Here is a 19,774-nt window from a genome sequence, read left to right on the forward strand (position 1 = left end):
GAATAATAGTTTTCCTTTTTTTAATTGGAAATCCTTCATTTTACTTATTCTGTTAATATTCATGGAAATACACTGACAGTGTAAAAAAAAATATCAAGCAAATGAATTGTTTCAAGTGAAAAAGAAATCAAAAGCCTCCTTCCTCACTCCTTTTCCCCAATCCCGTCCCTCCCCAGAGGTAACCACTGCCATGTTAGGTACATAGCCTCCTGGACACTTTTATGCATTTTCATATATTGTTTGGTTTTGTAAGGCTTTATTTTACATAAAGACTGTGCATGTCACCCTACAATATGCTTTTTTAAAAACTGAACATTATGTCTTAGAGATCTTTCCGTGTCAGTACCGGTTTTAACCGCTGCATAGTCAATTCCATACTACCAAAGTACTTAAGTTGGGCTGACGGAGATGCCCCACTTTACAGTTTGAAAGACGGCTACTCCAACCACTCTCCTCAAAGGCTGCTCCGGTTTACATTCACATCAACAGCGGGAGTGTTCCCATTTCTTCTCTTCCTAGCCCAAACGAGATATTATCACAAAGAAAAACGATTGCTTTCTGATGGACACAGTATGTTTTATTGTTGTGTTAATTTCCATGCCACTGATTGTCAGTGAGGTTGAAAATTAACAATATCCAGGCTGCTGGAGCTGAAAACAACTCGCAGAAACTGTTGGGAGGAGCATAAGTGAGTACACTTTGGAGCGCAGTTTGCATGAATATGCTAATTAAACCCTAAGACCCAGAGATTTCATCTCCAGATACTTACCCCCAGAGAAACTCACACAGGTACACAGAGACTTCTGTCAAGTATGTTCATTGCCACAAAATACTAGGAAGAATCTCAATGTCCACCAAGAGGGGCATGGATAAAGAAATTGTGGTAATTCACACAACTGACTATTTAGTATACAGCAGTCAAAATGCATGAAATACATCAACATGTATCAAAATGGCTAACTCTCAAAAACAATGTTGAGTGAAAAAAATCCAGGTACAACATACATACAATCAATTACATCCACTTAGAAAACAGAAACTCTATTGGTTAGCTACACACATATATACATATATATATATATACACATATACACACACACACATATGTCTAAAAACGTAGACGAGAAGTAAAACCACCATTTCCTGGGTAGTTCGTACTTCTGTGGAGGAAGGTAAGTATGATGGGTGACAAACTTCTCTTGTGCCTAAAAAACTCTCTTTATTGGAGAGAGAGATCTGAAGCCAATATGGCCAAATGTTAAGGCCTGTTCGCTCTATGTAGGTGGGTACCTATGTATTTTCCGCAGCATTTGTCTGCCATATATTTTTCTGTTCCTCTTGCATCACTGAGTTAAGGTATACAAGCCACACACAGCTTTATTTTTTTACCCATTCCCTCTGGGAGTTTCTGTTTTCTGAAAGGGGATTTTCACTCCTTCACCCCTACACTCAGTGTACATTTACTCCTACCAGTGTTCTTTATTTTTACCGTGCTTTCTTGTTCTTTCTTTCCTTCCCATAGACTGACAGAGTATTCTCTCTTTGGCCTTTGCCCCATAGTAGTTTGATAATCATACACTTTATTCCTACTTTTAGAAATCATTACCCTTAATTTTTTGCTGCTGTCAGAGTCAGCATTTTCGGTGAAACTAAAGTTTTCCTACTATTGGGAGCACCAAAAAAACCTATTTTTGATGCAAATGCAAGGGATCCATCATAAAGGCACTTAGTACCTCCGTCTTAGACAAAACCAGACAATTCCACTATACCATGAAATACCAAAAGAATTTTAATAAGCTTTTACGGCACTGCAATTACAGGAACGTTAACCCATAACATGCAACAGAACTGGTGATGCCTTTTGGACTTATTTAACAGATGAACTTGACGTTACAGTTAACAGCAACATATTCTACTGAAGAAAACGAATGCAACTGATTTCAATGTTCAGGTTAGAAAAGGTATAGTCTTACTGCAATGTCAAGTAGCATTTAGAAAGTTTAGTTTGTCCTTTCTAACCTCTAAAAGACAGTATGATTTTTACTGCAATCGTACACAACTGTTTTCACATTGGAAATGATCACAAGAAATCAACAGGTGTAGATTAATGATTGGATTCATTTCACTTGTTAATTCTGAGGGCTCCTGCAGTGTTGTGGATTTGGGATGGGGAAAATCAGCAGACCAGGAGTAAAGAGCCTTGGTCTTAGAGTGGGGGAGGGAACATGCAGCGGCACACAGGGCAGGTGCCAGACTTCTGGAGCCAGATGGACACACAGGGCTTGTGGAAATAGTGGTGGCATGGCAGCTCTGTCGCCACCTCCCCCTTCACATATTCACTGCAACAGATGGGGCAGCACATTTCTTGGCCCACTGCGCTGTGGTCTTCAGTGACCAGGATCTCGGGAAGAGTGTTGATGCTCTCCTTGCTCGCTGGTGGGTTGGCCACCTCCACGTCCACAGCGAGAGACTCCAAGTGTGCGAGGGCAGTTTCCATTGCCTGGGCCAGGCGTTCTTCGAGTGCCATGTATGTCAGGAACTGCGGATCCACATAAGAAATGGCTTCAGCCACCCCCAACCCATCTGCAAAGCCATCAAAGAGGCTCCAATCCACTTCTAGGTCTTCGCTCACGCTGGAGTCGTCTTCAAGGTTATTGTTGCCATCCAGCATGAAGACCCCAGGCTGCAGAAACTCCTGGCCTGAATCATTCTCGCCCTCACTGCCGCTCTCATTTGCATTGTATTGCAGCCAAGGGGCTTCTCCTCCTTCCGGGGATGCCTGCTCCGCCTCCCGAAGAGATGGTCCTCGGACTTCAAGTTCTTTGCTGCCACTGCTGCCAGGGCTTGCGCGGGCAGCACCATTCACTAGGGCTGGCTCAGGTTCGTGCTCTTCTTTCCCTGGCAGAGTGTCCCAGCTTTCACCGCTGGACGACAGGTTGTGCTCCCGACCCCGATACTTCCGCCGCAAAGCAGCAGTCCACTCTTTGTCACTGTCCGACTCTTCATCACAGTATTTGTAGTAATCGTCGCTGTACGTCCAGAAGTCAGGGTCGGCCATGGTTCGTCGCCGTCTCGGCAGCTTTTCTGGCTTCACTTGTTCATTCCTGGCCTCCCTCTTGTCTTCGGGGTACTTCGGCTCAGAGTGGCCACTTGAACTCTCACCTCTGCCTCTTCTCGCCAGGCCATCTGAAGGGCCTTCATCAGTGCTGGCAGTACCCCTCCACCTGGAAGTACTGTGTGGCATATCGTCATCATCATCAGTATCAAAAAATATTTTTGGTTTCGCGCAGCTGGGACTGGCCAGATTTCTGATTTTGGGCCTCACCACGGGTTCCTCTCCACCCTTTGGGGTGTTTTCCCCACCACCACAAAGACTCACAGGAGCCCTGCTGAGACGCACAGGAAAATTCTGCTCACGTCTCTCCCTCTCCAGGCTGTCGCCTTTTGCGGCCACCTTGCGGCCCACAACAGAGGTCTGAGAAGCCATGCTCTTTTGCTGTAGGAATCCAGCTCTGGCAGAGGGGGCTGGGTCTAGCTTGCTAAGCTGGCCCCTCACATCACGGTTAAAACCAGGCAAGTGAGGGGGCATCCCAACCAAAGACCTTGCCCCTTTCTCTACATCATCTTTAAACTTGCCAGTTTTCCCTCGCACTGGTACTGGTGCTAGTGCCACAGGCCCAGCCCCCTCCTCCTCGCTCTCATCTTCCCGCAAAGAGTCAATAGGTCCATAAGCCATTCCTCTTCTGCTACTCAGAAGCCTATACTCTCTTGGCGGGTACCTGGAGTAGTCCTCATTATCTATATTCAGGCTGCTTCCCGAGTTCTCACTGTCATCCCAACGACGACGAACACTGGACAGTGGCAATCGGCTCCTCTTGGCGGTCTGACTGGGGGCTGGTCTGTGCATTGGGACTTCAGATGTCGTCTTTCTCTGGCTGGAAATCCTTTCCTGCTGGCTCGTGGAGGGCCTGAAATTGACATAAGCATGCCTTCTTCCATACCTCCTGCCTGTGTGGGCCTGATACCCTCCTGCTGCCTTGGGCCCTACAGGCTTGCTAGATTCCTGACCCATTGCTCTGCCTTGGGTGGTTTGCAATACAGCTAGGCTTGAGTGGAAAGGCCCCTGTGCCCCACACACACTCTGGAGATGGGAAAATCCAATCAGTTCAGAAGAAAGTAACAGGGAGATTTAGCTCCAAGTCAGCAGGTAACAAAAAGAATAAGGGGCCTTTAGAATTAATTTCACTTTCTTCCAAGGCCTGTGGTAGCATTCCAGTGACTTGGCAGGTGTAGACCTGGAACACATTTTTGATGTTGGCAAAATGATAACAAAACTGGGTTTATAGGAAAGCCAGACTTAGGGAGAATCTGACAGAAGATGGCGGGAGGCAGGGGTGACTGGATGCTTGGAAGGTGGGTGAAGTACTATGGAATTGTGCCAACATGGAGAGAGGAAAGACCACTGAGGGATTTTTTTTTATGGGGTGTCTGCGTTTTTCTGAGCCCTGCAGACATACAGGAGAATTGCAAATTGGAATAGAATGGAAAATACAGATCGGTGTATGTGCATTGAGTGCCTATGTGTCTGTCAGGAGAAGAGCAGGTGGAAGGGGAAATAGCAATTGTGCAATGGACAGATGCCTGTGTTTGCAGGGGGAAGGGGCAGGTGACTGTGGCATTGGGAAGAGTTCTGTCACAGAATGAGACCCATTCTCGCTGTGGGTATAAAAATGAGAGGTGTGGGTGAGGTGGCTTTAGAGGAGAGGGGTGTGTGTAAATATGAGAGAAAGAGAATGTTCGTGTTTGGTTGTATGTGTGGTGGCTGGAAGTCTGGAGGGACGCCTGGGTTTATGTGTCTGTGGCAGGTAAAGAAGCGTATGGTGGCATCGGACAGGAGTGTCCATGAGTTTGCGTGTGTTCGTCAAAACGGGAGGCAACAATGGGGAAATGTCAGTATGAGCAAATGTCAGTATGAGACAGCAGACAGCACTGGACAGGGATGTATGTGTGACTGGTGGTCGGGTGGCCAGCAATCAAAGAATGTCTGTATGCATGAATGTGGCTAGCGGTGGGGGGGTGGGGGCCCGGAGAAGGATTTCTGTGAGTGTGTGCCACAGGGGTCAGCAAAGGAGAGCTGTCTTTGCACACTCGTAGCAGACAGGAGCATTTGGGAGGGGTGTGTAAACACGTGTGGGGGAGCATTTGTATGTAAGGGGTATATGGGAGACAAGCCAACGATCCAAGGATATCCTTAAGTGGGTATGTGGCCGGCAGAGAGAGAGAGAGAGAGAGAGAGGGCACTGAAGGCTGTGACAGTGTGAGCATGTGTGTCCATGCGTGTATGGGGGAGGGGACGCACAGGAACCTTGAGTATAGGGGCAAGGAGGGGGACTCTAATGAAGGTTTCTGTGTGTATGTGTGCGTGTGCGTGTGTGTGTGTGTGTGTGTGTGTGTAGTCCTTGCATGAGTGCGTTTGTGGGTGTGTGTCCCCAGCTTGCACGCCTGAGAGACACTGGGAGGAGACAGCAGGAGGGTGAGGGGGACAGACAGAGAGGGGGAGGGGGCCGCAATGTCATAAGGAGAGAGGGGAAAACGTTATCAGCTCAAATGGCAGATCCCAACCAATGTGGAAGGGGAAAAAAGAAAGAAAAGGTCGCGTGGGGGTATACTTTTTCCCTGGGAATAATTATTTTCCTGGAAACAATATATTTACCTAAAAATTTTAACAATTTACCATTCAGCAAACCAACTGAAAAATGGGGGCAGAAAGGCCACAGAGTGCTCTGCAAAGGGGCAGAGAAGGGAGGAGGGGTGGGGGGAGGAGAAGCAGGGAAAGGTGGGAGACTGCCACGACCACCACTCCTTCTCTAACAGTCAGTAAAGCCATTCGACTGCGGGGGTGCTGCGCCACACGAAAGGGGCTGACGGACAGAGGATGGGGCCCCCAAACAGGCCGATGGATGACACAGGCCTCCCTCTGCAGTCAGGTCCCGCGTCCGCCCCACCCCTTCCCGAGGGGCGAGCCGGAAAATCTGTTCGCTAGACCTCCCCGAAATCCTCGCCCCGGTACCCGGTCATTCGCCCCACCGCCACGTCTGGATGAATGGAGGAAACGAACAGCGTTTCACTCACCAGTCCCGTCACACGCGCGCTCTCGGGAGGAGCAGAGCTCGCGGACCTCCGACCGCCACGACCGTCAAAGCCGCTGCTCTGGGTTCTGCTCCTCCCCCGCCAGACAGCAGCGGGCGGGCGGCGACTGCGGCGGCGGAAGTGACGGTAGCGTCAGCTGGAGCCGCCCCCTTGATGTGGCGGGGCGGCAGCTGCTCTAGACAAACCGGGGTGGGCCTAAAGCTTTATTTCATTTTAAATGATGAAATCGTCAAGGATACAGAAAAGGACAGCGAGAAATGTAACCAACAGCCAGCTTTAACAAATGTTAACCATTTAGCCATATTCCCTTCTGTTCTGGATTTTTTTTTTAATAAAACGAAATCTGCAAATTCTTTCTGATTAATTCCAATGTGAAAGTAATTATATTAATATATCATATCCTATGTTATATGTTATGGTTTGTACTGGAAGTATTAAAAATGTGAGACTATATTTAGGATTGCAGTAAGCTTAAATTTTTTTAACCTGGTGGTTCAAGCAGATTGAACTGTTTCCAGTAGAATTTGTTGCTGTTAATCACAAAATCAAGCTTGTCTATCCACAAGAAATGATCAGTCATGAAGCACAACACGGGTTCACATTCTGGTAATTGCACTGCAGTTTAAAAATATTAGTTTCTCTAATATTTGCCACCAATGGAGACTTCCTTATGTTCACATCAACATGAAGTTTTGTTCTTACTGGAAATAAAATGCATAATAGAAGAACAAAAAAAAAATTTAGGGGTAACAACAGAATAGAAATAAGATGTATAACTTTCAAACCATTACAGAAGTAATATGTAGAACAAAGAGAAAAACTCAATCTAACAAAGAGCAGAAATGGGGTGAGAGGCAACCAGACGGGATGTGAAAAAACCCAAGCAAAGCAAAAGGCAGGCAAAAATCCAAATACATCAGTATGTACTATGGATTCACATTGCCTATTAAAAATCAAACTCTCATTTTGAGCGTTTCGTTTTTAGAAACCCAGTTATACACTTTCTATGAATCTCACCTAAAGCAAAAATAGGACTGGAAAATACATACATGCCAGTTAAATACTGGCAGAAATGAAAGAAGGAAGAAGAGAAGGAAGGGACGGAAGGTGGGAGGGAGGAGAAGGAAGAAATTTTAAACAGAAAGAAAAAGAAGGGAAGAAGAAAGAAAGGAAAGAAGGAAGGAAAGAGACTTGTAGTGATGTTAAGATCAGAAAAATTAATAACTCAAAGTAAAAAGCTTTAAAGAGAACAAAATAGGTTGTTTCATTTACCGAGAAGATATAGTCATTCAACTTTATATGCCAAACAATGTAATTTCAAAATATATGAGGCAAACATTGTTAGAAATACAGAGAGATCAGAAAGTCTGCAATTCTAGTAGGAGACTGAAGCACACTTGTTATGGTATAGATAGATCAAATAGACTAATAAATCAGGATACAGAGAGATTTAACGACAAAATTAATAAGCCTGAGTGCAAAAATACTGAGTGCAAAGTATTTTTGCACTCAAGAAAGGATGCATTTTTGTCAAAAAATATTTCAAATATGCCAAACATGCAGAAAAGTAGAGTACAAAAATGCACATTTGCAAGTACCTGTCACACAGATTGAGCAAATTGTCTTTTCTTCAGATCTTCAGGTCCTTCTGTTTTTGAAGCAAAATGTTACAGTTGAAGCCCTCACTTTATCCTATTCATCTTACTTCTTTCCCCAAAATGGTATCATAATAACTATATCCTTTTGCAGCTTAAATTTTCACTTATTTTTTGTAAATTTAGCAATTTCCTACATTGAAATCTAGGTAATTCATTTTTAACTGCTGAATACTATTGTATCAATTTTCCAATATGATTTTACCATAATATATTATTGTAGGGAATTCTGTTGCATGATTATCCAATTTCTTTATCTCTTTCTTATCTGATAGACTTGGGCAATTTCTGTTGTGTGCAATTATAGGTGAGGATTTAATGAACATCCTAGCACATAGCTCTTGTAGCCATATGGAAGCGTTTCTCTGGGGCAGTTCTGATATATTGATCCCTTACCCTCCAGGGAAGATGGACCTGGCTTCATTCAGCTGCTGCCCTGGAGTCTATTGCCTCTGGTACAAATATTAGCATTTTTAACATGTGCTCTGATGTGAAAAGGATTGGGAAAAAACTGCTCTAGCATATGCATGTTGAAGTGGAGTTTTTGGGTCAAAGGGTATGTAGTAGTATCTGTGCTGTGTAACAAATTGCCCCCAAATTTAGCAGCTTAAAACAACAAACATTCATTATATTACAATTACTGTGAGTCAGAAATCTATGAATGGCTTAGCTGGGTACCTCTGGTTCACAGTCTCTCATGAGGTTGCACTCAAGCTGTCAACGGGGGCTGCAGTCTCACTTGCAGCCTCAGTTGGGGTGGGATGTCCACATCCAAACTCTTACGTGGCTGTTGGCAGGCCTCAGAGACTCTGGGTGATGAACACACAATGGGATTTATAGATGATGTAATACAGAATTGTACACCTGAAATCTATGTAATTTTACTAACAATTGTCACCCCAATAAATTTAATAAAAAAAAAAAGAAAAAAAAAAAGCTCAATCATGTGCAGCCCTACGTAATACATAGAAACAAACACAGGGAGGGAGCCAAAATGGGGAGACAAAGAAACGTCCCAAATAAAAGAACAGAACAAAGCTCCAGTAAAAGAACTGAGGGAAATGGAGACAAGCAATCTATCAGACACAGTGTTCCAAACACTGGTTCTAAGGATGCTCAATGATCTCAGGGAGAACTTCAACAGAGAGATAGGAAGCATAAAAGTGGAGATGGAAACCATGAAAAAGAACCAGTCAGAAATAAAGGATACAATAACAGAAATAAAGACTATATTACAGGGAATCCACAGTAGATTAGATGAAGCAGAGGATCCAACCAGTGATGGTAGAAGATAAGGTAGCAGAAAACACCCGACCAGAACAGCAAAAAGAAAAAAGAATCCAAAAAATTGAGGAGAGTTTAAGGGGCCTCTGGAACAATATCAAGTGTACCGGAATTCGCATTATAGGGGTACCAGAAGGAGAAGAGAGAAAGCAAGGAATTTGAAAACCTGTTTGAAGAAATAATGACTGAAAGCTTTCCTAACCTGGCAAAGGAAAAAGACATACAAGCCCAGGAAGCGCAAAGTCCCAAACAATATGAACTCAAAGAAGCCGACACCAAGACACATCATAATTAAAATGCCAAAGGTTAAAGACAAAGCAAGAATCTTGTCACCCCAATAAATTTAATAAAATAAAATTTAAAAAAAAGAAAAAAGAAATGTACATAAAGACTAGCAGTAAAAAAAAAAAAAAAGAAAAAAAGAATCTTAAAAGCAGCAAGAGAAAGGCAGTTAGTTACCTACAAGGGAGCTCCCATAAGACTGTCAGCTGATTTCTCAACAGGAACTTTGCAGGCCAGAAGGGAGTGGCAGGAAACATTCCAAGTGATGAAAAGCAACGACATACAACCAAGATTACTCTATCCAGCAAGGCTGTCATTTAGAATTGAAGGACAGATAAGGAGCTTCCCAGACAAGAAAAAGCTGAAGGAGTTCATCACAACCAAACCAGTATTACAAGGAATCTTCGAGGGACTTCTTTAAGAAGGGAGGGGGGTTAAGGATGAGTAAAAGGGGAAGGGATTAAGAAATATAAATTGGTTGTTACACAGTAGTCATGGGAATGTAGGGTATAGCATAAGGAATATAGTCAATAATATTGTAATAACTAGGTATGGTGCCAGATAGGTACTAGATCTATCAGTGTGATAGATGGCAATGGGGTTGGAGGCAGGGTGAAAAAGGTGAATTGGTAGTTAATACAGCATGACGAATATAATCAACAATGTTGTAAAGATCATGTAAGGTGCCAGAAGGGCACTGGACTTATCAAGGGGATCACTTCATAGACTGTATCCAATGCGCTATACACCTGAAGCTGGAGTAGAATAATATGGAATGTCAACTATAACTAAATACATAGATATATATAGTCACAGGAAGTGGTGAACAGCAAAAAGAAGATAGTTGATGGTATTGTAACAGCTATATAAGATGTCAGAGGGGTAGTAGCTTGAGGGGTGAGTCATCTCTTTATGAGGGGTTTAAAGGTCTAACTAGTATGTTGCTTTGTACACCTGAAACTAATTTTTAAAAAAACGCAATCATGTGGTTGCTGTCAGGCTTCGATTCCTTGCCATGTAGGTCTATCCATAGACTTCCTGAGTCTCCTCACAACATGGCAGCTGGTGAGAGAGTGCGCCGGAGAGCACCCAAGATGGAAGACATAGTCCTTTTATGACTTAAGCACAGAAGTGACATCCCAACGCTTTTGCTTTATCCTATTTATTAAAAGCGTGCCATGGATTTTGTCCATTTCATCTGTTATCAAATTTGTAGGCATAGAGTTGTTCATGTCTTTTTTTTTTTTAATTTTATAGTTTAGTGGTTGCCAGAGGGTAAAGGGGGTGGGGGGTGGGGGGTGGGAGATGAGGGTAAGGGGGATCGAACACATGGTGATGGAAGGAGAACTGACTCTGGGTGATGAACACACAATGGGATTTATAGATGATGTAATACAGAATTGTACACCTGAAATCTATGTAATTTTACTAACAAGAGTTGTTCATGTCTTTATTATCCTTTTAATATCCATGGGATTGGTAGTGATGCCTCCTTTCTAATTTCTGATATTAGTAACTTTGTCTGCCCTCTTTTTTTCTTTGTCAGCCTGGCTAGACACTTACCAACCTTACTAATATTTTTCAAAGAATCAGCTTTTGGTGTCTTTAATATTCTCTATTGCTCTGTTTTCAATTTCACATATTTCTGATCTTTTATTATTTCTTTTCTACTGCTTACTTTGGCTTTAAATTGCTTTTCTTTTTCTAGTTTACAAAGATAGATGCTTAGATTATTGATTTTAGATCTTTCTTCTTTTCTAATAGGCATTCAATGCTATAAATTTCCCTCTAAGCACTTCTTTTGCTGCATTCCACAAATTTTGGTAAGTTATAGTTTCACTTTCATTTATTTCAAAATACTTTTTAAAATATCTCTTGAGACGTCTTAATCCATATGTTGTATAGTAGTGTGTTGTTTAATCTCCAAATATTTTGAAATTTTACCATCTGTCTTCCTCTTATTGATTTCTAGTTTAATTCCACCGTGGTCTGAGAGGACACTTGGTATGATATTTATTCTTTTAAATTTGTTAAGGTGTGTTTTATGGCCCAGGGTGCGGTCTATCTTGGTGAATGTTCCATATGAGCTTGAGAAGAATGTGTTTCTGCTGTTGCTGGATGCAGTAGTCTATAGATGTCAATTATATCTAGGTGATTGATGGTCCTGTTCAGTTCAACTATGTTCTTACTGATTTTCTGCCTGCTGGATCTGTCAATTACTGACAAAGGGGTGTTGAAGTCTCCCAACTATAATAGTGGATTTATCTATTTTTCCTTGTAGCTCTACCACTTTTTGCCTCACATATTTTGATGCTCTGTTGTCAGGTAGGTACACATTAAGGATTATTATGTCTTCTTGGAGAATTGACCCCTTTCATCATTATGTAATGAGCCTATTTATACCTGATAATTTTCCTTGTTCCGAAATCTGCTTTGTCTGGAATTAACATAGCTATTACAGCTTTCTTTTTATTAATATTAGGATGTATATTTTCCTCTATCCATTTACTTTTATCTGTGTCTTTTAGTTGGCTCTTTAAAAAAAAAATCTGTTCTGATAGTCTCTGCCTTTTAATTGGTGTAGTTAGACCATTCACATTTAAAGTGATTATTGATATAGTTGGATTAATATCCACCATATTTGTAACTGTTTCCTATTCATTGCTCTTATTCTTTGTTCCTCTCTCTTTTTTGTCTTCCACTCTTTTTCTGCCATCTCTGATTTTAAATGAGCATGTTATATGATTCCATTTTCTCTCCTCTCTTAAAATTTCAATAATATTTCTCATTTTTACATTTTTCAGTGGTTACCCTAGAGTTTCCAATATACATTTACAGCTAATCCAAGCCCACTTGCAAATGACACTACATACTGGTTCATGGGTAGTGCAAGTATTTTGTAAAGGAATATTCCAGTTTTTTCCTCCTGTCCCTTATAGCATTGCTGATGTTCATTTCACATATGCATAAGTTACAATCATCCAACACATTGTTGTTACTATTTTGCTGAACATTTTTTTGTTAGATCAGTTAAGAATAAGAAAAAAACCGAAGATTTTATTTTATTTATACTTTCATTTACTCCTTCTCAAATGTTCTTCCTTTCTTTTGTGTGTGACCTATATCATTTTTCTTCTTTCTGAAGAACTTCTTTTAACATTTCTTCAAAGCAGATCTCAGAAGTGACACCCTAACACTTTTATCATATTTTATTAAAGGGAATTACTAGTTCTAGCCCACACTCAAGGGGAGGCAATTACACAAGGGCAGGAATTCCAGGAGGTGGGGGGGGTCATTGGGGCAGGAGGGGTAGGAGTATTTCAGTGTCAATAGATACTATTGCCAATCCACTTTCCAAAGTGTTCGCACCAATTTTTTTCCACCCAGAATTTATTCACATCAGTTTTCTGTACACTCCACCACTTTTTTAAAAGATTGTTTTCTTTATTGGGGAAGGCGAACAGGACTTTATTGGGGAACAGTGTGTACTTCCAGGACTTTTTCCAAGGCAAGTTGTTGTCCTTTTGATCTCGGTTGTGGAGGGCGCAGCTCAGCTCCAGGTCCAGTTGCCGTTGTTAGTTGCAGGGGGCCCATTCCTTGCGGGAGTTAAACCAGCAACCTTGTGGTTGAGAGGACGTGCTCCAGCCAATTGAGCCATCCGGGAGTTCAGCGGCAGTTCAGCTCAAGGTGCCGTGTTCAATCTTAGTTGCAGGGGGTGGAACCCACCATCCTTTGCCGGAGTCAAGGAATTGAACCGGCAACGTTGTGGTTGAGAGCCCACCGGCCCATGTGGGAATCGAACAGGCAGCCTTCAACATTAGGAGCACGGAGCTCCAACCGCCTGAGCCACTGGGCTGGCCCCACTCCACCACTCTTGATATATTCAGACTTTAAAATTGTTGCCAATCTGATGGCTATGTAAAATTGCTGTTTGACTTTGCTTTCCCCTAAACTACTACAGAAGTCAAGCATCTTCTTGCATTTGTTGTTTAGATTTCCTCTTGTCTGAATTGTTTGTTCATGTATTTCGTCCATTTTTCTGTCGGAGTGGTTTTTCTTATTATTGTTGACTTTTAGGAATTATTTATATATTCTGGATACCAGATGTCAGTTATATTTGTACAGTTGTAAATATCTTCTTCTAGTTGATGTTTTCTTTAAATGGAAATATGAAATTATAAAAGTACTAAAATAAATGACAGGCTGTTTGGGAATTTTTTTTTTCTTTTTTTCTTTTTTTATTAAATTTATTGGGGTGACAATTGTTAGTAAAATTACATAGATTCCAGGTGTACAATTCTGTATTACATCATCTATAAATCCCATTGTGTGTTCATCACCCAGAGTCAGTTCTTCTGTTTGGGAATTTTGTTTGTTTGTTTGTTTTGGTATAATCCTGAAGTAGAGAAGATCGCTATAAATTTGACAAAATATACAGGAGCAAAAATAATAAAAGCCTCAACTACATAAAAACAAAATCTTCTGGCAGGCCAAAACATACTAAATAAACAATTCTAAGTAAAGTAAAAAGAAAAGAAAACCTGGGGAAAATATTTGCTGCTAATTTCATAGACAAAGGGTTCATTTTCCAAATACATGAAGAGTTCCTATAAATCAATAAATGATCAACAAAGCAATTTTAAAATGAGGAAAGGATATGAATAGACATTATGTGGGCAAAAATACAGATGACACTTAAACACATAAGATGCTCAAGCTCGTTAACAAAAATAAAATTAGGTAGCATTTCACCTCTTAGACTGACCTATATGAAAAAGCTTCATAACACATGGGGTGGGGGGGTGTGTGGAGCTTCGGGCATCCTCTAACATTGCTAGGGGGAGGTAGGTAAATTGTTAGAGCTTCTGTAGTGGGCAAGTTGGCAACGTCTATCAAAATTACTAATGCACATACTTTTTGACACAGAAAGTCTACTTCTAGGAATCTACTTACACAGATACTTCCAAATGGTTGAAATGAAATATGTGCAGTTATATTCATTGCACCATTGTTTTTAAATTAGTTTCAGGTGTACAAAACAATGCAATAGTTAGACATTTATACCCCTCACAAAGTGATAAACCCCCACCCCCAATCCTCTACCCCTCTGACACCCTATATAGCTGTCACAGTTCCACTGACTCTATTTCTTATGCTGTGCTCCACATCCTGTGAATATATATATATATATATATATATATATATATATATATATATATATATATATTTGATATTCATTATTATTCTATACCATTGTTTTTAATATTAAAAGACCAGAAAGAACCTAAATGTTGATCACAAGGAAAATGAATAATTGCTATGGTGGAAAACCTACTACAGAGTAGCTAAGAAGCAGAATCTAAATCTCCATGCACCACAATGGGCACATCTGATAAACAATGTTGAATGAAAAAAATAAGCTTTAAGAGGATATGCACAGTACAATAGCATTTATCTATGCTTTTAAAATACATATAGGGCATGCATGTTAAGGACTGCTCCATCTTCCCAGAGACTTGTTCATCTGATCAGTAAGAAATGACTCTCCTTGTCTCTAATAAGGCCTTTGGTGTTAAGGTCAAAATCTTGTCAGTAATCCTGCCACCCAATCTTCTTCTGATAAGATTTTGCTCTGGTATCTTTTTATTCATCTCTTATTTAAAATATTTTAAGGTAATATAATTACACACAAATCTCTATATAATTTTGGATACACTCATAACAGAAATCCTATGTGCATGCTTTAAAAAGTCTTTACTTTGATATTTCCCTGTCTCCCTCCTCTACCCATATAACCTATATCAGTAACCTAGTATTATATTATTATTCACACTTGTAGAATCATATACAGATGTATGTTTACTTATGTGTCTGTATGTACATGTGCAATACATGCGTGGGTTTTTCTTTGTCCTTTTTTATTAAAATGGGATCACATATATACTCTTCCACTTCTTGCTATTTTCATTTAATAACACCCTCTGAAATCAACTGGTATGACTCTAATTACTAATTTTCAATGGCTGTCCAGTATTGCATGATGTGGAGATGCCATAATCTATTCAGCCATCAACCTATTGATAGATAATTACAATTTTCAGGGTTTTTTTTAATACTATGAACAATGCTGCAAAAGTACAATTGCTAGGTCAAAAGATGTATATCTTTTTAATTTTAGTCGATGGTGCCCAATTGCTTTCTCCAAAGGCTGGAGCCCTTCGCACTCCCACCAGCAATGTGTGACCCTGCACTGTGGCTAACTTGACTGAACCTGGAGCAGAGGTTCTTGACCCATGCTGGGCCAGTTGGACTCCTCTCCAAGGTATTTGAAACTCAAAAGGAGACATGGAAACTGGGAAAGTTGGAAATGAGTCATATTCACATCAATTCTGAAAAACAGCCCATTATCTTTCAAATACAGCCTTACTCTTTGCCCAAAGACTTGAATTCTGTTGCTTGCAACCAAAAGAAACTTACAAAGCCTGGTCACAGACTGAGCCCTAAACCTGGTCACAAACTCAGCCTTGATCCCAGCTATAGATTCAGCGCTGATCCAGGCCACAGACTCAGTCCTCACCTGAGTCAAAGACTAAGGGCCATTCCAGAGTTCACTGACCTCTGCTTGTTATTTCTTGGCTGGTGGTTGCAAGGGAGGCCAGGTAAGCCAGTGGATACATTTGAGCCAAACATATCCATAGCTGGGACTCAGTTAAGCCCTCTTTGTGGCAACTAATACTGATGACTTTGGAGACAGAGGGGAATTCCTTGAGAAGAACAATTGGTAAAGTCTAAGTCAGAGATTTTTAGGGGCCTCTGGATTGAAGGCAATAATGTATCAAAAGGGACCCATGTGTGGGAGGAGGTCCGAGGTTTGGTTTGTGGAGGCGGAGAATGAGAACAGTGATCTCTGAGCCTGGCTCAGGAAACGAGGACAGAGTGAGATGGGGGCAGAGGCACAGGTATCTGGAGTTGGATGGGGCTGGACCAAGTCCCCTGCTAGAGCCTGGGAAAGACAGAGATCCTATGCCCCAGGATGAGCTAAGAGAGGTTGCCATGGAGAAAGGCCCAAGCAGCCTGCAGCCCAGAGGCCTCCTCTTTTGTCTCTCCCAACCATCTCACAACACCTGGACCATTGAGGTGGGCCTCCACGCTCCTCTCTTCCTTGTCCTGACTTCCCACAGGCCCCGAAGCCACCTGCCTCCTCCTCCTTCCCTGCAATCTCCCAGGCCCTTCATCTTTTCTCCTGGCTTGGCTTCCCACTGCATGTCTCCTGCTGAGTTTCAGGGATGAGGACTGTCTACTGTGGGGCACAGCTCCCTTCTCTTCTCCCCAGAGCCAGGAGGCTCTTGCCAAGATCTGGTCCCAGCCTCACCCCAAAGATCTCTGGCAGGAATCAGGCAGAACTTGCTGGGTTTGGGGCTGGAGGGGCAAGCCCAGACTGTGGGGAGGGACTAACATTTGTCAAACACCTACCATATGCCAGGCACTTTACATACACTCTCTGATTTCATCTGCACAGCAAGGTGGTGAGGTAGCAATTTTTATGTTCAGGTGGGGAGGTTGAGGCTCAGAGATTATAAGGGTTTGTTCAAGGCTACTTAGCTAGAGGTGGCAGAGCTTGACTTTGGAGACAGGACTGTCAATTCTAAAACTAGCTACTTCCAGGCCTACGGTGACAAGAATGTGGTGGCCTCAGTTCCCAACTAAGAGGGGGGCCTACCAGGTAGGGAGTTCCCTGGTGGAGGCCTAGAGAAGCTTACTAGATCCACGGCTGAGCTCTTTGCCCTGAGATGCAGGGAAGGAGTAGACAGGCCTAAGCTAGAGAGGCAGAGAACAGGCTCCCCTCACCCCTACCCCCTGCCTCTGCTCAGGCAGCCCTGGGCCACTCTCTTTCCATAGGGTTTCCCCTCAACCCTTGGTGCCTCTATGCTTCTTCCATCAACAGGAAGAAAAGGGAGCCAGCTAAGGGTGCTGGGATATGGCGGGGAGTGGGGTGAGAGGGGTACAGGTGGGGAGGGAACAGGGATAGGCAGAGCCAAAAGGCCAGGACACACTTCGTTCACAGGCAAGAACTTGGGCCTGAGCCTGGGCGAATCCCTTCTCCTCTCTAGGCCTCCCATCCTGGCAATGGAGAGATTATATTAGATAATGGCTGAAACCCATGCCACCTATGCCAGTGTGTGTATGCTGGGGCCTTCCTGGGCAGGGCAGTGCTGTGGCCGTGTCAGTGGGGGGAGATTTGCCCACAGAACATGACTGGAGGAGTGGTAAGGGCAGGAGCTAGGGTGAGCCTGGAAGACATCAATTGCTGGCATGGGAATAGCTCCTTGGGGCTCTGCCTGGGAGCCAAGCCCTGTCCCTGGCTGCCCCACTCACAATAGAAGGGTGGAGGACAAGCAAATGGGGATCTGAGGTTATGGAAAATATGCCCTTTGAAAAGAAGAACAGTAGGGACAGTGCAAGAAGGCTAGAAAGAACTATAAACACTGCTGGTTGCCCTCAGGGGGAGAGAAAATGGCTCCTCCAAAAATAAATACATGATCAGTCTTCCACAGAGGCAAAACGCACTAAGTGGCCTGATAACCCTGCCTGCAGTGTGACCCTGAAGAATTCTTCTTCCTCTCTGGGCCTCAGTGTTTCCATCTACACACTGAGCATCTGGGCCTAAATGCCCTCCAAGGGCTCTGACAGCTCTCATATTGCAGAATCTTCTGTATGTTGGCCCTGAGTCAAGCCCCCTGAGTCCAGCCCTGCCTCAGACACTGAGTGGTGAGTTGATCAGCTGTGGAAGTCAGAGTAACATTGGGAGTTTGGAGTCATCCTAGGAGCCAACACAGACTCCTTACCATGGCCTAGAGGCTTGAATTCATTGGGGCCCCGCCCATCTTTTCAATCTCCCCTCTTCCCACCTCTGTTGTGCCTGCCCAGCCCAGGTTCCACTGACTTTCTTTCCTGCCTGGAACATCCCAGACTCCCTGTTCCTTCAGCACCTCCACACCTGCTGTTTACCATGCTGGAATGCAGTTCTCCTGCTCTTTGCTGACAAAGCCTTCCTGCCGATCTTAGCTGAAATGTCACCTCTTCCAGGAAGTCTTTCTTCCTGGCTCCCTAGTGTAGGCCAGCTCCTACTCTGGCCCAGTCTCGTAGCATCATGGTGCTCGTCACAATGGTATTACTTGTTCCATGATTTTTTTCATATCTGCCTCTCCTCTCAAATACTATAAGCTCTGAGAGGCCAGGGGCGTTGTTTATCTTGTTCACACGACCACCTCTGGTGGGAAACTTTCAACCAACAAATATTTCTTGAAAAAAATTCCTAGCAGCTACCATGCATCATAGACCTACTGGGGGGCCGACACAGACATACAGGGTCTCATGTGGCTTTGCATCACTGTTCCTCCTCATTTCTTAGGCAAGGTGATGGGCGGGCAGAGAGATGACAGCTTTTGTTGTGCCAGAAGATTTTGTCCTGGACTAGTCAGCCAGGCTGGGCGGAGTTGGGCCTGGCAAGCAGGTCAGCCTGCTTCATGCCTCCTTTTTCGCCTGCCACCGCTCTTCAGAGAGGAGCAGCAGCTGTGGCCTCTCTTCATGTTCCCATAGCAACCAGCGCTTACCTCCGGCTCACACTGCTTCCTAATTGCCTGATTGCGCATCTTCTCCCCCGCCAGCTCGGGAGCTTCTTGAGAGCTGGGTCCATGGTGGGCTTTGCTCACCATTGTGTGCTCTAGGCTCAGTGAATATTAGTTAAATGCACAAAAATGAATGCATGACCACCCATGCACATGGGTTTTTAAAAGCTTTCCTCACAAACAAGGCACCTGGCATCCTGTAGTGGCTAGGGGGAGGGGGACTGGAGGACTGAAGCTCCTCAGCTCACCTCTGCTGAGTGGAGTGGGTGGCTGGCCCCCCTTCTCCTCTCTCCACCGTTGCCTGGGGAAGCTCTTTAGAAAACAGGCCAGGCAGTCAGCATGGTCATCGCTGTTGGCAGGAGGAGGATGCTGGAGACTGTGTGACACCTGCCCCCATGCACATGCACACGTGCACACACGTGTTCCCTCTCCACCTCCTTCTGCGGGAAGCCATCTCAAGTGGCCAGCTTTTGCTTTGAGAATTACCAGAAACAATTGAGTTTCCTATTCACTCCTAGTGCCCTGTTCACAATCTCATCAGTCGGCCCCTTTCCCTCTCCATTCCCATTGCAACCATCTTAATCCACCTCGACATCATCTTCCACCTGAGCTCTTCCAACAGCCTCTTCCCCGCCCCCACTCCTGTCTGTTTTGCTTCCTCCTCCCTCCCCATCTCCCACAGCATAGACAGAATGAGGGTCCCAAACAGAAGTCAGCCCATGTTATTCCCAGCCAGCCTCACTATAAAAGTAGGTGCTGACATCATTTTTGTGG

The 19,774-nt window shown here is 43.5% G+C and overlaps 1 protein-coding gene across 1 annotated transcript; it reads right to left on the reverse strand.

Moving 5' to 3' along the window:
- Window positions 1-1,771: 1,771 nt before the first annotated feature.
- Window positions 1,772-6,273, reverse strand: PJA1 (praja ring finger ubiquitin ligase 1). The gene is made up of 2 exons (XM_019753614.2): window positions 6,133-6,273; window positions 1,772-3,968 (listed from the first exon to the last, which is right to left on the reverse strand). The coding sequence occupies exon 2, from the start codon at window positions 3,905-3,907 to the stop codon at window positions 2,207-2,209; it is 1,701 nt and encodes a 566-aa protein (XP_019609173.2). The 5' UTR covers window positions 3,908-3,968; window positions 6,133-6,273; the 3' UTR covers window positions 1,772-2,206.
- Window positions 6,274-19,774: the final 13,501 nt, after the last annotated feature.

This window comes from Rhinolophus sinicus, chromosome X (assembly GCF_036562045.2).
Source record: "Rhinolophus sinicus isolate RSC01 chromosome X, ASM3656204v1, whole genome shotgun sequence".
NCBI lineage: Eukaryota > Metazoa > Chordata > Mammalia > Chiroptera > Rhinolophidae > Rhinolophus > Rhinolophus sinicus.